The sequence below is a fragment of the Balaenoptera acutorostrata genome, chromosome 5 (genome assembly GCF_949987535.1).
Source record: "Balaenoptera acutorostrata chromosome 5, mBalAcu1.1, whole genome shotgun sequence".
In the NCBI taxonomy this organism is placed as follows: Eukaryota; Metazoa; Chordata; class Mammalia; order Artiodactyla; family Balaenopteridae; genus Balaenoptera; species Balaenoptera acutorostrata.
Genome location: NC_080068.1, coordinates 55,842,712 through 55,855,572, shown reverse-complemented (window position 1 = coordinate 55,855,572; position 12,861 = coordinate 55,842,712). Strand labels below are relative to the sequence as shown.

The window sequence follows — 12,861 nt, the reverse complement described above, 5'->3', positions numbered from 1 at the left end:
CACAACTGCTCCCATTTACTTCACCTTTGTAAATGACAATAGTCACTACTAAATTGCCCATACAAAAAAAAAATAATAAGTAAAGGGCTGACATATACAAAGAAACAAAAGCCAAGGATTAATTCTGGCACTCTCTCTTTTAATCTCCACCTTCAGCTTATCAGAAAATCCTATTGACTTTCTTTGTAAATACTTCCTAAATCTCTCCATTTATGTTCAAAATAGCTATCATATTGAAGTTTGGATCTTTATAATGACTTTCAGGAACTATTGCAACTGTATCTCAGCCCATTTCCCTGCTTTAAATCTTGCTCCATTCCAAACAATAGTCAAAATTTACGAAAGGGGACGCTATGTCACATTACTGCTTAAAAATTATACGTTGATCCTCATTGACCTTAAATTTGAAGTGAAGAATACTTAGCATTGCCCCTTTGTTTTTTCATAACCTATCCTCTGATCATGTCTCCAGTCTAATTTCTCTCCTCTATTCAAATCAAACAGGTCATCATTACTGAATTTCTGCCAGAATTTTACTGGGCCATCTCATTTCTATTAGATCTTTTCTCAAAGTATTATAATTTCCCCACTATTGTCCATGTCTTAGACAAGATTATGCTAAATAACATGCAATTCCAAAATCTCAGTGGCTTCAAACAACAGCTTATTTCTTTCCCATGCCATATGTCCATCTAGTGAGCTGCAACTGTTACATATATTCTTTAACCAGGACTCAGGTTGACAGAGTAGCCACTCTGGAACACATCCCATTGACATCACAAAGGAAAAGAGAACTCTGGAGTAAGTGCTCCTGACAGTTAAGTGTTGGACCTGGAAGTGATACATGACACTTCAGCTCATACTCATTGCCTGGAGAGTATTGAACAATTGCGCTAAACTCAGGAGCTAGGGATTTTTATTGTTGTCAAATATCTGGCATATTTGATGAACATCATTAATGATTACCATGATAATGTTATTAATACTATGGTATTATTATACTCCAAGTGGATAATTCCCATTAATTCCTATGTCCAAGTTTTCAGATTGAAGATCAAATACTAAAAATAATAAACTAGAAATCATTCCAAGAGGTAAACACTCAAAGAGGCAATAATAAGTACATTTAATTACCTTTAGCAGGGGCTTTGCAGGCTTGCAGTGCAGTCCTCCAACAAATTCAAAATTAGGTAATAAGGGTGAAGAAATTAAAAATCTCAGTAAGTTCGAATCAACCACATTTCAGCTTTCCCCATAATCTCACATAATGTGGTAGGTTTTCCTGAATAAAAATAAAGAATGATAGAGGGAAAACAAACTGATATATGAGATGGGAAATGTTTTACCATCAAATTTTCTAAGAAAAATCTTTAAAGAGCCAGTCTTGATCCCATGTAACTCTTGCCTTTTCCCCACAAGAGTACACAATAGTGAGATTATGAAGAATCAAACACAGATTTAAGTATGGAACAAAGTCAAAAGCCTGCTGCTTTCTCTCTGCCAACAGACTCTTTCTGCTTGAGCTAAGCCTGAGCCCCACTCCAAGCTCAGAATCAGCACGTGCTCCAAGCAATGAACAAGAAACTCAGCCAGTGATCCCAGCCTACTATGGTAGAGTCTCCTCCTCTTCTGAAATTCCAATTTATCTCATCCTCATTGCTCCAAAAGAATTTGATATCTTTAAAAATCAGCTTTTGTAATTGATCCATCTTTTTTTTTTTTTTTTTTTTCTGGTGTTTGGGAGTGTGCCGCCACAACTAACTATATCCTATCCGGAACTGAAATCTTTTAATAAATATTTAAAAGTGATTATCTCCTTTGCTATCCATAATTATAGTTCCTATTTTAATGTTAAAAAAAAAAAAGAAGTGGAGCCTAGGGACTTCCCTGGTGGTCCAGTGATAAAGAATCCACCTTCCAATGCAGGGGACATGGGTTCAATTCCTGGTCGGGGAACTAAGATCCCACATGCCGCGGGGCAATTAAGTCTGCGCGCCACAACTACTGAGCTTGCGTACCTCAGTGAGAGAGCCTGTGTGCCGCAAACTACAGAGCCCATGCACTCTGGAGCCCACACCACAACTAGAGAAAAGAAAACCCGCCCTTCATAACTAGAGAGAAGCCCACATGCTACAACTAAGACCCGAAGCAGCCAAAAAAAAAAAAAAAAAAAAAAAGAAGTGGAGCCTAAAGATGTGACTGAATTGCTGCAATCTCATGATAGAACTAATGGGTGAGGAGTTGCTTCTTATGGATTAGTAAAGAAAGTGACTTCTTGAGATGGAAAGTAGTGCTGGTGCAGATGCTACGAAGATTGTTGAAATGAAAACAAATGATTTAGAATATTGCATAAGCTTAGTTGGTAAAGGGGCAGCAAGGTTTGAGAGGATTGACTCCAATTTCAAATGAAGTTCTATTGAGCACAAAATGTTTTCAAATAGCATTGTATGTTACAGAGAAACGAAAGAAAGAGTCAATTGCTGTGCAGACTTCATTGTTGTCTTATTTTAAGAAATTGCCACAGCCACCCTTGTCTTAAGCAACCACCACCCTGATTCATTAACAGTCATCAAAAAGGCAAGACCTCCACCAGCAAAAAGATTATGACCCACTGAAGGTTCAGATGATGATTAACATTGATTAGCAATAAAATATTTTTTAATTAAGGAAGGTACTTTTTTTCACACACAATAGATTACATCATAATGCAAACATAACTTTTACATCCACTGAGAAACAAATAAATTTGTGACTCACTTCACTGTGATTTTTGCTTTGTTGTGGTGGTCTGGAATCCAACCTGCTATACCTCTGATGTATGCCTGTAATTAAGTTAAAGATATCGAGGTAAGTTCATACTGGATTTAGGATGGGCTCTAAATCCAATGACAGATATTCTTATGACAAGAAGGATGGAAGGGGTTTATAGACACAAAGGAAAAGGTGACGTGAAGAGAGAGAGAGAAATTTGAGAGAAACCACAGCCAAGGAACAGCATGCATTGTCAGAAGCCAACAGAATCTTGTAGCGAGCCATGGAATGGATTTTTCAAGAAATCTCAAAAAGTAATGGACCATAACAACACCTTGATTTTGGACTTCTGGCTTCCATAACTGTGAAAGAATAAATATCAGTTGTTATAAACTACCAAGTTTGTGGTAATTTGTTATAGCAGCCCTAGGAATCTAATACAGAGTGCTTCTACCTGACCTTTCCCACTATTACAACTTTTATCCCACATGTCAAGGATACGGTTTGGATTTGTGCCACTGACAAAGTATTTCTATCCAATTATATATTTGAGGGACTGAAAAAATCATCAGCTGTCCCAGGATGCTGCCCTCCTCTTGGGAAAGAATTGAGGAAATTATTAGCATGTACACTTACTGTGATGCTACAGCGTTCTTCCTCTAAAGGACCCAGTCTCTTCATTAGTCAGTGGATCAGGTCTAAAAACTCTCAGGTCTAAAAGCTTGGCAAGTGATTATGATTTGAGGGAAGCGATGGTCCTCATCCTTCGGATACTCATCCTCGAACTCTTCTGGTAGTATAGACAGGACAATGCCCTTTTTGGTGGCCTATCTGTTTATCTCTATCGCCATATTGATAGCTTTTCATGGGTTAAGACTGCCTAGCTGCCACTCTAACCTCACTGTTCACTGTGATCATTGTGACTGTCTGACTTCTGATGATTGAGTACCATCACTAGTCTCTCTTATTTTTGGATTTGATTACAATTAACATCATTGAGCTCAGTTTTGTTACTGCCAAACACCTGGCCCTCAGAATATGGCCACACTGAACAATTTATAACTTCAGTAAACAATCATGTGGTAGATTTTCCAGACTTACAAGCATATAAATCTTAATATATCCACTATTCTAAGCCTTTGGATTCCTTCTTTCACTGTTTATCATGGCACTTCCAGCATATCAGTTTTACTTCCTATGGGCCATCACTTTTTCCAAGTTTCTACAGGCATCTTAGTACTCTGTTACCACCATCTCCTGGAGTCTGAACCCAGGTATTAAATCCTATGTCCTGAGAGAGTGCTCCAAAATTTTAAATGATGCTTCCTTATACAACTTTATGTTTTACTTTCCTTAATCCTATTCTTCAGCATACAGTTCCATATATAATCTCTCAGTTCCTGCTGGTAAATATTGGATAGGTCCTCCAGTTCTTTTGGGTTATACTATGTTTCCTCCCTTGGTTGATCCTTCTTATACCTGGCTTTATATAGTGTGACTTAACCCTAGTCATTGGCCTGTGGCCAAGAGGGGAGATAAGAGCAGATACTGAGAGGGACGTAAGATGTTCTGTAGGGTAGAGGACCCTATATCATCCTCAAACAATGGAGAAGTGCTACCCCTTCACAGAGAGGAGTGGGCTCGGGGGAAATCTAGGAATTCAAGATTTTCACATACATTAACTATTTCTCTGATGTCTTGGCATTCTTTTCTTTCTCAACCACGGTCCTGCTCTTCGAAAAAGTTCAAACTAGGTTGGGAATTGAAGTAGAACTGGAAATGTTTTATTTTAAAATAAAACTGATTTTTCTTTCTTTTTTTTGCCTTCTGCAAGAGATGAGAATCGCTTTATATTCTGACAAGGAGGCTCCTCTGGCTTTCTCACTTAGTCTTAATACGATGGTCTAAAGTTCTCATTCTATCATATTTTTCAAAGCACTAATTCTGCAGAAACAAACATGTACCTTCATTTTCCTCATAATTTCTGCTTTTTCCATATTTATCAAATACATGATATATCACAAACACTGCTACCTTCTATTGGGTTTTAAAACGGGTCATGAGGCAGGACCAAATTCAAGGCTGGAGAAGTAGCTTCACCTCTTGACAGGAGGAGTTACAAAGCAAATGTAACCATTTATATTATACTACAGTAAGAAACTTCATTAAAATATAAATAAAGTCATGAGGAAGTACATCTTTCAAACATGGTTTTAGTAAAAAATCTACTTTAAACATAAGAAAGTATGACTACTTTATGTAAACTTTATGTTTGTTTGCCTTACAAATCAAACATTTCTATGGGCTCACACCTGATGTTCCTGCAGCTTTCAGAATGATATCTCTGATATCTCTTCTCCAAATTCAAGTTTTTCTATTATTGTATCTGTGCTATTTCTCTATTAGGAAGGAAAATTGCTTAGTTATGGATGAGTTGTCTCTGAGCATTGTCTGTTATTACTCCTTCCTTCTCAATGGATTAAAATTCATTTGCTAAGGAAAACTAAAACTTTGGGGATTAACATTAGGATTATCAAGTATCTATTTTCTGATTGTACAATTACTGCCAATAGGCTTTTATAACCGAGTCAGTTCTCCAGCCTAACTTTCCAGATTTTTTATGTCATTCCTTGAACAGGCACCCATCACAGCATTGTTGATTTAGTCTATGGATAGAAACTGACAAAGGAGATATTTTGACCAAGCTATAATATATACAAGTGCTAATTTTTAGCTTTTTGCTGTTGAATCTCCCTTTTACCCATTCCTGCTTGCTTAGTAATATTTTTCAGTTTTTTTTTTTTTTTTTTTTTTTTTTTTAAACTCCTGACCTCCAATTCCCTGCACAATTTGGCACATTGCAAATGTCTTTTTTTTTTTTTTTTTAAATTGAACCCTGATGTAATAGTTTTTAATACTTTATTTATTTTATTTATTTATTTATGACTGTGTTGGGTCTCTTAGTTTTCGTGTGAGGGCTTTCTCTAGTTGCGGCAAGTGGGGGCCACTCTTCATCGCGGTGCGGGGGCCGCTCTTCATCGCGGTGCGCGGGCCTTTCACTATCGCGGCCCCTCCCGTTGCGGGGCACAGGCTCCAGACGCGCAGGCTCAGTAGTTGTGGCTCACGGGCCCAGTTGCTCCGTGGCATGTGGGATCTTCCCAGACCAGGGCTCGAACCCGTGTCCCCTGCATTGGCAGGCAGATTCTCAGCCACTGCGCCACCAGGGAAGCCCCCTCAGTTTTTTTAATACTTATATTTTTTCTTGAAACCAGAGACACAAATTTAGATATGGGAAAACATTTGATAGATTAAATCATGCTATACTTCTTCATGGACTTGTTCTTTCCAGGCAGTTATCAAGCAACCTTTTACTTATATTAAATTGCAATAATCAATACATTTCAGGAAGTTCCAACTTACCTAGGAAGAAGAATATAAATGACATGGAGATGGAGGTGAAAGACATCATTTCATTTAGTGCATCTCATTCATCACTCACCTTACTGATCATGGATTAACCAGGAATTTAGTCCTGCAATAACCTTTATTCTATAAAATATACATAGAAGGATGAGTCTTTTCGCTATGGTAGGGAAGACTTGTTGATTCCTGGTGAGATCTGCATCATTAGGGAGGGCTCTTAAGCCACTGGGGCTTCTCTGCTTGCCTTTCTTTACACTCCAAAAGGAAATTCACCTTCTCATGTGTAACCTGTTTATTCTCTGGTGGCTGACTAGTGCAACTGGAGACCAAATTGAGACACATGTGAGTGATGCAAATTCTTTATGCTGCACTTCCATACTTAGCATGGAAGAATTTATCATCTTTAGAAATCAATTTCTCATTTAACCATTTATATCGACCTTGGGGCATTTCTTCATTCTCAGTGAGCATGATGAAATAGCAGTTTTATATCAATAAAGGAAGAAAGGTCTAATTTGTTCCAAACTCTCCATGAGTTTTAGGATCATCACTGTCGCTACTTGCATGATGAGATTTTATGTCTAGGAGTCCTGGAAAGGAGACAGGATTTAAAATGAAGCATGTTAACCAGGGCAAATGATCTAAGATGTGGGGAGGTTTCCCTCTGTAAAAGAATCATGATTTTACCACCTGACAGATGCTTTAAGGGTGAAAAATAGGTGCCTGCATTTCATGGTATCATGTTGACTTCTGATATCATATAGGAGTGGTTTACATCTGAAGATATAAAAAGGTCATCTCTGTGGGAAATTAATGGAGGAATTGAGAGTGAGACATTAGAGCCAGAATCTAGAACCATGGTAGAATTGGAGTGGGATTCAGAAGCAAAGAACCTGCAGAGGAAATGAAATTGAGAAGCCAAGGGTAGGTAACGATTCAATGTGCATTGTGGGACTGATGGTTCCTTGTTCCATAGGCAGCAGACGCAGATTCTAAGTCCCAACTGTATTGCCTTTTAAAATATCACTGTTGATATTCCCATAAATTTGGGGAGTATGGTAGAGCTGAGGCTGTAGGTTAATCATTATTTTTGGTAAAATATGTAGAACATTACAGTAACAAACACTTCCCTCATCAGAAAAGGGAAGCAAGTTTGACAATCAAAACATACAACCATATGAATCACTTTTTATTTATAACAGATAGAGCTTGACTTTGTGTTCACACATATATACATGTGCACATGTACAAAATACCTGCATATGCCTATTATCATTTTCAAATAAGTCATGACACAGAAGATATTTGAGCAGGATTTCCTAACATAGCCACATATAGATTATATGTAGTTTACAAATAGAGTATTTTAAATCATATTGTTTTAACTGACTAAGAAAGCCAGAGGTCATCAAACTCCAGAAAAAAGTCTTCTTATTGAAACTTAAACTAGAAAAATATAACATATTAGAAAGGTTTAACTTCTGCATACCTAAAATTATTACCAGATTGTTAATATAGTTAATATAATGATGCATAGATGATATAAATAGGTAAATATTTGTGTTTAAGAAAAGCTTTGGTCTCTATAAATAGAATATATTCATTTATTTGTTGGAGCAGTTCTTTTGAATAAACAGAAATTGCTAACAAGGTATCCAAATCTTGAGTTTAAACTCCTTTATATTAAATCATTTTATAAGAATGAAAAAGTGAAGAGATATCTTGACATTAAGATTAAACTATGATTTTAAAGATTATTATAGGAAAGGACATTATCTTATTGCCAGAATAAATGATTTAGAAGTGTGGTAAGTTATTGCTTTGATTACATGAATTAGATCTTAAAACAAACAGCATTAGTGCTTACATTTTTTAAACTTTATACCTTAAAGTATAATTATTTAATTATTTCAAATCTTATAAATTAAGAAAATACATTTTTTCTGCTATATTTCTTTATAGTTAATTTGCCATTTAAGAATAAATTTATATTTACATTGTACTTATTTGTGCCACTATTCCTATTTAAAAAACAGCTAATGCCCAAATAATTTTCATTTGTCCTAAGATAATTTTATATTATTTTCTAAAATAATTTTATATTTGATAGACTTATATTTGTTCTATGATAGTAACTTTCAGTCTATTTTGCTTGGGTTATAAATATCAAAGTCCATAGTAAATTATTACTGAACTTGGTTGATACGTATTATATTGAATAATTTTTTGACCTCATGGGCAAATTATTGGCAAGCATACTGAAGATAGACTTTTTGGAAATGAAAGAAAGAGACTTTTTTTTAAAATGGAGAATTTGGCAGAATTTCAAAATAAAATCATTGTCAGAACTCTCCAAAATTGACCCTGTATGGTTAGAGAAGAAGGAGAGGGAATACTCTTTTTTTTGAGACATCTTTCTATTAAAATCCAACATGTTGTCTTCATGTTTACTGCAGATTTCAGGCTGACGCTAGTTAATAAGAAGCCTAAGTACTTGTGCTTGGTATAGTGATCACAGTACAGTTTATGAGAAGACCAGTGGAAGTTATGGAGTAAAAGAAAAGGAAGAAATGAGGAAACTCACCGAGTTTCTGATTATATGTAGAAATCATCCTCATAGCAGATAGTATTTCAGAGAAATGCATTTTTCCCCCAAAGAATCTGCAGTGTAGTCTAAGAAGTTTGCTTATTTCCAAATATGTTTATTGTAAGTAAAATTAACGTAGGAAAGAATTTTTTAAAAATTAAGTTACTTTTAAAAAGTGGGTATTAAATTCCAATCATTTACTTTTGCTCCATCACACTATTAACCATGCTAACATATGATAATTAGCTAGTTCTCCGAAGCCACAAAGTGTTACAATACAAATGAAGTGCTATCATTATTAATATCCAAATGAAAGACAATCTTCAAATCAAAGACAAAAAATAGAGTTTTGTATTCTAAGAGGGACAAAGTCCAGTGTGTCATATAAAAGGAAAGTGATGGTGTAAAACGTGCTTAATAGCAGACTAGAAACCCTAACAGTCTCCTGACCTTCCTGATTGGAAGGGAAGCTCTGACTAGAGAGAGTATGCTCTACACTACTTCTTGTCTAGTTCCTTTAGATAATATGCAATAATTCTTACATACTGGACCCAAAATGATGTTAGATATTTAGGAAATATTCAATATGATCAGTACTGAAAATAGAATTAATCATTATGTTCCTAAGGCCTCAAACAGCATCTCAATTTGTTGAGCTGAAAACAATGAATGAAGTAAAGCACTAAGTCTTTAATGGTAGCAACTTCCATGTGTTTATTTGTTTATCCTCTCTTTTTAAAGAATAGATTAGTTTAAACCTTAATTCTAAATCATGTGGCACATTTTTGGGGTGAGTCTTTGATCTGTGACTTGATAAGCTGAGGAATGGATAAGAACCCAGGAGAGTAGGAGAGGAATCTGTTCAAATCAGTAGCTGGGTTAATTCAGATGGACTTTATCAAGGTTTCCAGCCCAACTGTTAAAAAAACAAAAAAACACTACTCTTTCTTTTTCTTCTTTGCAGTTTTACCAAACTTCCAGTAACAAAACAGGCAACATTTAGTGACCAGGAATATAAAAGTTGCCATACATGCTAGCAGGAACCCAATCACATCCAAAGAATTGTACTGATACCAGGTGAGGTTGTGGATGGCTGGCCGAAGGTGTTTGGCTCCTTTGTGGCGCATGATAAACTCAATCCAGAAGACTGCTCGGTCCAGGGGCTTCATAGGCTGATCGTGGTGAATTCTTGATAACTTCATAGCATTCTCTTTATAGCTAAGGATTGAATAAATATGTAGATACTCACTTGAAAAATTTGTTAAGGACATGAAATACCTAAAATTGTTATATATTATTAAAGGTATATTACATAATTATTAATACATTATTTCATAAATATATCACTAAGGGCACAGAATGCACATGAAAGTTTGTTTCCTCTTGAGATATTTCTAGATAAGGTGGTCTATCAGCTGGAATTCATTGGATGTTTCATAGTCTTAGTAATGATTGGAGGTAGGGGAGAAAATAATTTCTAATTGGAAGTAGAATTTTAAAAGTTCAGAAATAGGAATGTAGAATATGTAGGTTGAGAATATAGAATTTGATCTCATTTGTTGAGTGTGGTATTGGGAACATGATAGTGACAGGAAGCAGCATTGAGGGGTAGGTCTATGAGAAAGGAACCCCTTCCCCTTCCCCCACAAGCTTCCCCAGGTTCTGTCTGGAGTGTTAGTGTTAACAAGAAGCTAGTCTTCAACAGTAGCAAGAAAGATTTCAGTCTGTGATCTTCATGGCCCTGACATTTCAGTTGAAAACAAAAAGCTTACTGTGACCCTATGGGCAAGAAGTAGGGCCTGAGATTGAGTAGATGCTGGAAACTTTGCTTCAAGCAACAGAGGGGTGCAAGTGTAGTGGTGAGAGGGAAAAATGGCAACAACTAGAACACTAACCCTTCTAATTTTAGTCAAGGAACAGAAGACCAGTCCCTGGTTTTGATTTAAGTTTTTGAACGGCTGACTTAGAAAAAGGATTTCCTTGGGTTTGTGAAGGAGATGAAGAAGGGAGATTATTCTCCCACACTGAAGTGCAGTCACCATTGATGGAGAATACAGAACATTAAATTACAGAAAATAGTGGAACAGCATGTAGAAAGTTCTGAGGAAGATAACTGTGGCCAAAAAAAAAAAAAAAAAAAAATTATACAAAGTCCTGTTGCTCTTTGTTTAAAAAAAAAACAACAACACACTACAGGCCTTTCTTAATACACAAGAATTTAAGGAGTAAATACCTCTGGATATATCTCAGGAAAACAAGGAAACAACAACAACAAAAGCTCCAAGACAGAAACAAAATATTTGTCAGGTAAAAAAGTAATAAAAACAAAATTGTTCAGGAATAGAAATACTGTAATAAGACGCGAATTACATCAAGTCCATATAAACACCAAACTAATGCTAAACAATGTTGGAAATGTGGTCATGGACAAGATGTGTATGTTGTAAGCTTTGATAATGTTGTAATGATAATACAGCTAACAGAAATTAACATGTGATGTTTAAGAGGCATGGGCTGGAAGTTGAGAATTGCCTTCAAGCAAAAGTCATTCTATACTGACCAAAATTGGAAACATATACAAAATAATTATTCTCATCTCTAATGTCAAAATTTGTTCATAGATTTATATGAAATTTTTAGTAAGAATTTATCTGATATTAAAGAAATATTTATCCAAAGCCTGGCAATACTTCTAATTTTAATGTCTTTTCCTCACAGAATATATTTATTTGATTTTTATGAGAAAGAATAACATAATAAATATAATCATTCATCATTAGGAATTTATTTATTTATTTATGATCACAGCTAATCTTCATGTTGTACAAAGTTCCCCAAAATTTATTCACTGAAATAAGTTTCAATTTACTGAAAGTTTGTAATTTTGTATAACATCTCTTCATTCTTCCAACTCCTAGCTCCTGGTAACCACCACTCTAGTATCTGTTTCTGTGCGTTTCACTTTTTATATGCAAATATAAGTGCTATCATACAGTATTTTTCCTTCTCTGACTTATTTCATTTACCATATTATCACAAATGGAAAGATTTCCTATTTTCTCTTTGCTGAATAATATTCCTTTACATACATATGCCACATATTCTTTATCCTTTCATCCACTGACAGAAACTTAGGTTGTTTTCATATGTTGGTTATTGTGAACAATGCTGCGATGAACATGGGAGTGAAGATATCTCTTCCATATTCTGTTTTTATTCCCTTTAGATACATACCCAGGAGTAGGATTACTGGATAGTGTAGAAGTTCTATTTTTAATCTTTTGAGGAGCCTCCATACTTCTTTTTTATAGTCACTGCACCATTTGCATTCCCACCAAGAGTGCACTAGAGTTCCCCTTTCTTCATATCCTCACCAACACTTGTCTTTTTTTTTTTAAAAAAAGATCTTTATTGGAGTATAATTGCTTCACAATACTGTGTTAGTTTCTGTTGTACAGCAAAGTGAATCAGCCATATGCATACATATATCCCCATATCCCCTCCCTCTTGAGCCTCCCTCCCACCCTCCCTATCCCACCCCTCTAGGTCATCGCAAAGCACCAAGCTGATCTCCCTGTGCTATGCTGCTGCTTCCTACTAGCTAATTATTTTACATTTCATAGTGTATATATGTCGCTGCTACTCTAACTTCACCCCAGCTTCCCCCTCCCCCGCCGTGTCCTCAAGTTCATTCTCTATGTCTACATCTTTATTCCTGCCCTGCCACTAGGTTCATCAGTACCTTTTTTTTTTTAATTCCATATATATGCGTTAGCATACGGTATTTGTTTTTCTCTTTCTGACTTGTTTCACTCTGTATGACAGACTCTAGGTCCATCCATCTCACTACAAATAACTCAATTTTGTTTCTTTTTATGGCTGAGTAATATTCCATTGTATATATGTGCCACATCTTCTTTATCCATTCATCTGTTGATGGACACTTAGGTTGCTTCCATGTCCGGCTATTGTAAATAGAGCTGCAATGAACATTGTGGTACATGTATCTTTTTGAATTATGGTTTTCTCAAGGTATATGCCCAGGAGTGGGATTGCTGGGTCATATAGTAGTTCTATTTTTAGTTTTTTAAGGCACCTCC

The 12,861-nt window shown here is 35.7% G+C and overlaps 1 protein-coding gene across 5 annotated transcripts in view; it reads right to left on the bottom strand.

Annotated features, from left to right (window-relative positions):
• LOC103008900 (UDP-glucuronosyltransferase 2C1-like) overlaps window positions 1–12,861 on the bottom strand; it is a 61,655-nt gene that overhangs the window by 21,243 nt on the left and 27,551 nt on the right. For 2 of the 5 annotated variants that reach the window (XR_009008480.1, XR_009008481.1), the window contains exons 6-7: window positions 9,836–9,979; window positions 1,135–1,282 (exon numbers count right to left, since the gene is read on the bottom strand). Coding sequence is in view for 2 of the 5 variants with exons in the window: in XM_007193552.3 (XP_007193614.1) it covers window positions 9,700–9,979 (280 nt within the window). In the remaining 3 variants the exon portion in view is untranslated. Of the gene's footprint in view, window positions 1–1,134; window positions 1,283–2,728; window positions 2,823–7,342; window positions 9,980–12,861 lie in introns of those variants that run through there. The other 3 variants (XR_009008482.1, XM_057547473.1, XM_007193552.3) reach the window with 3 other exon arrangements.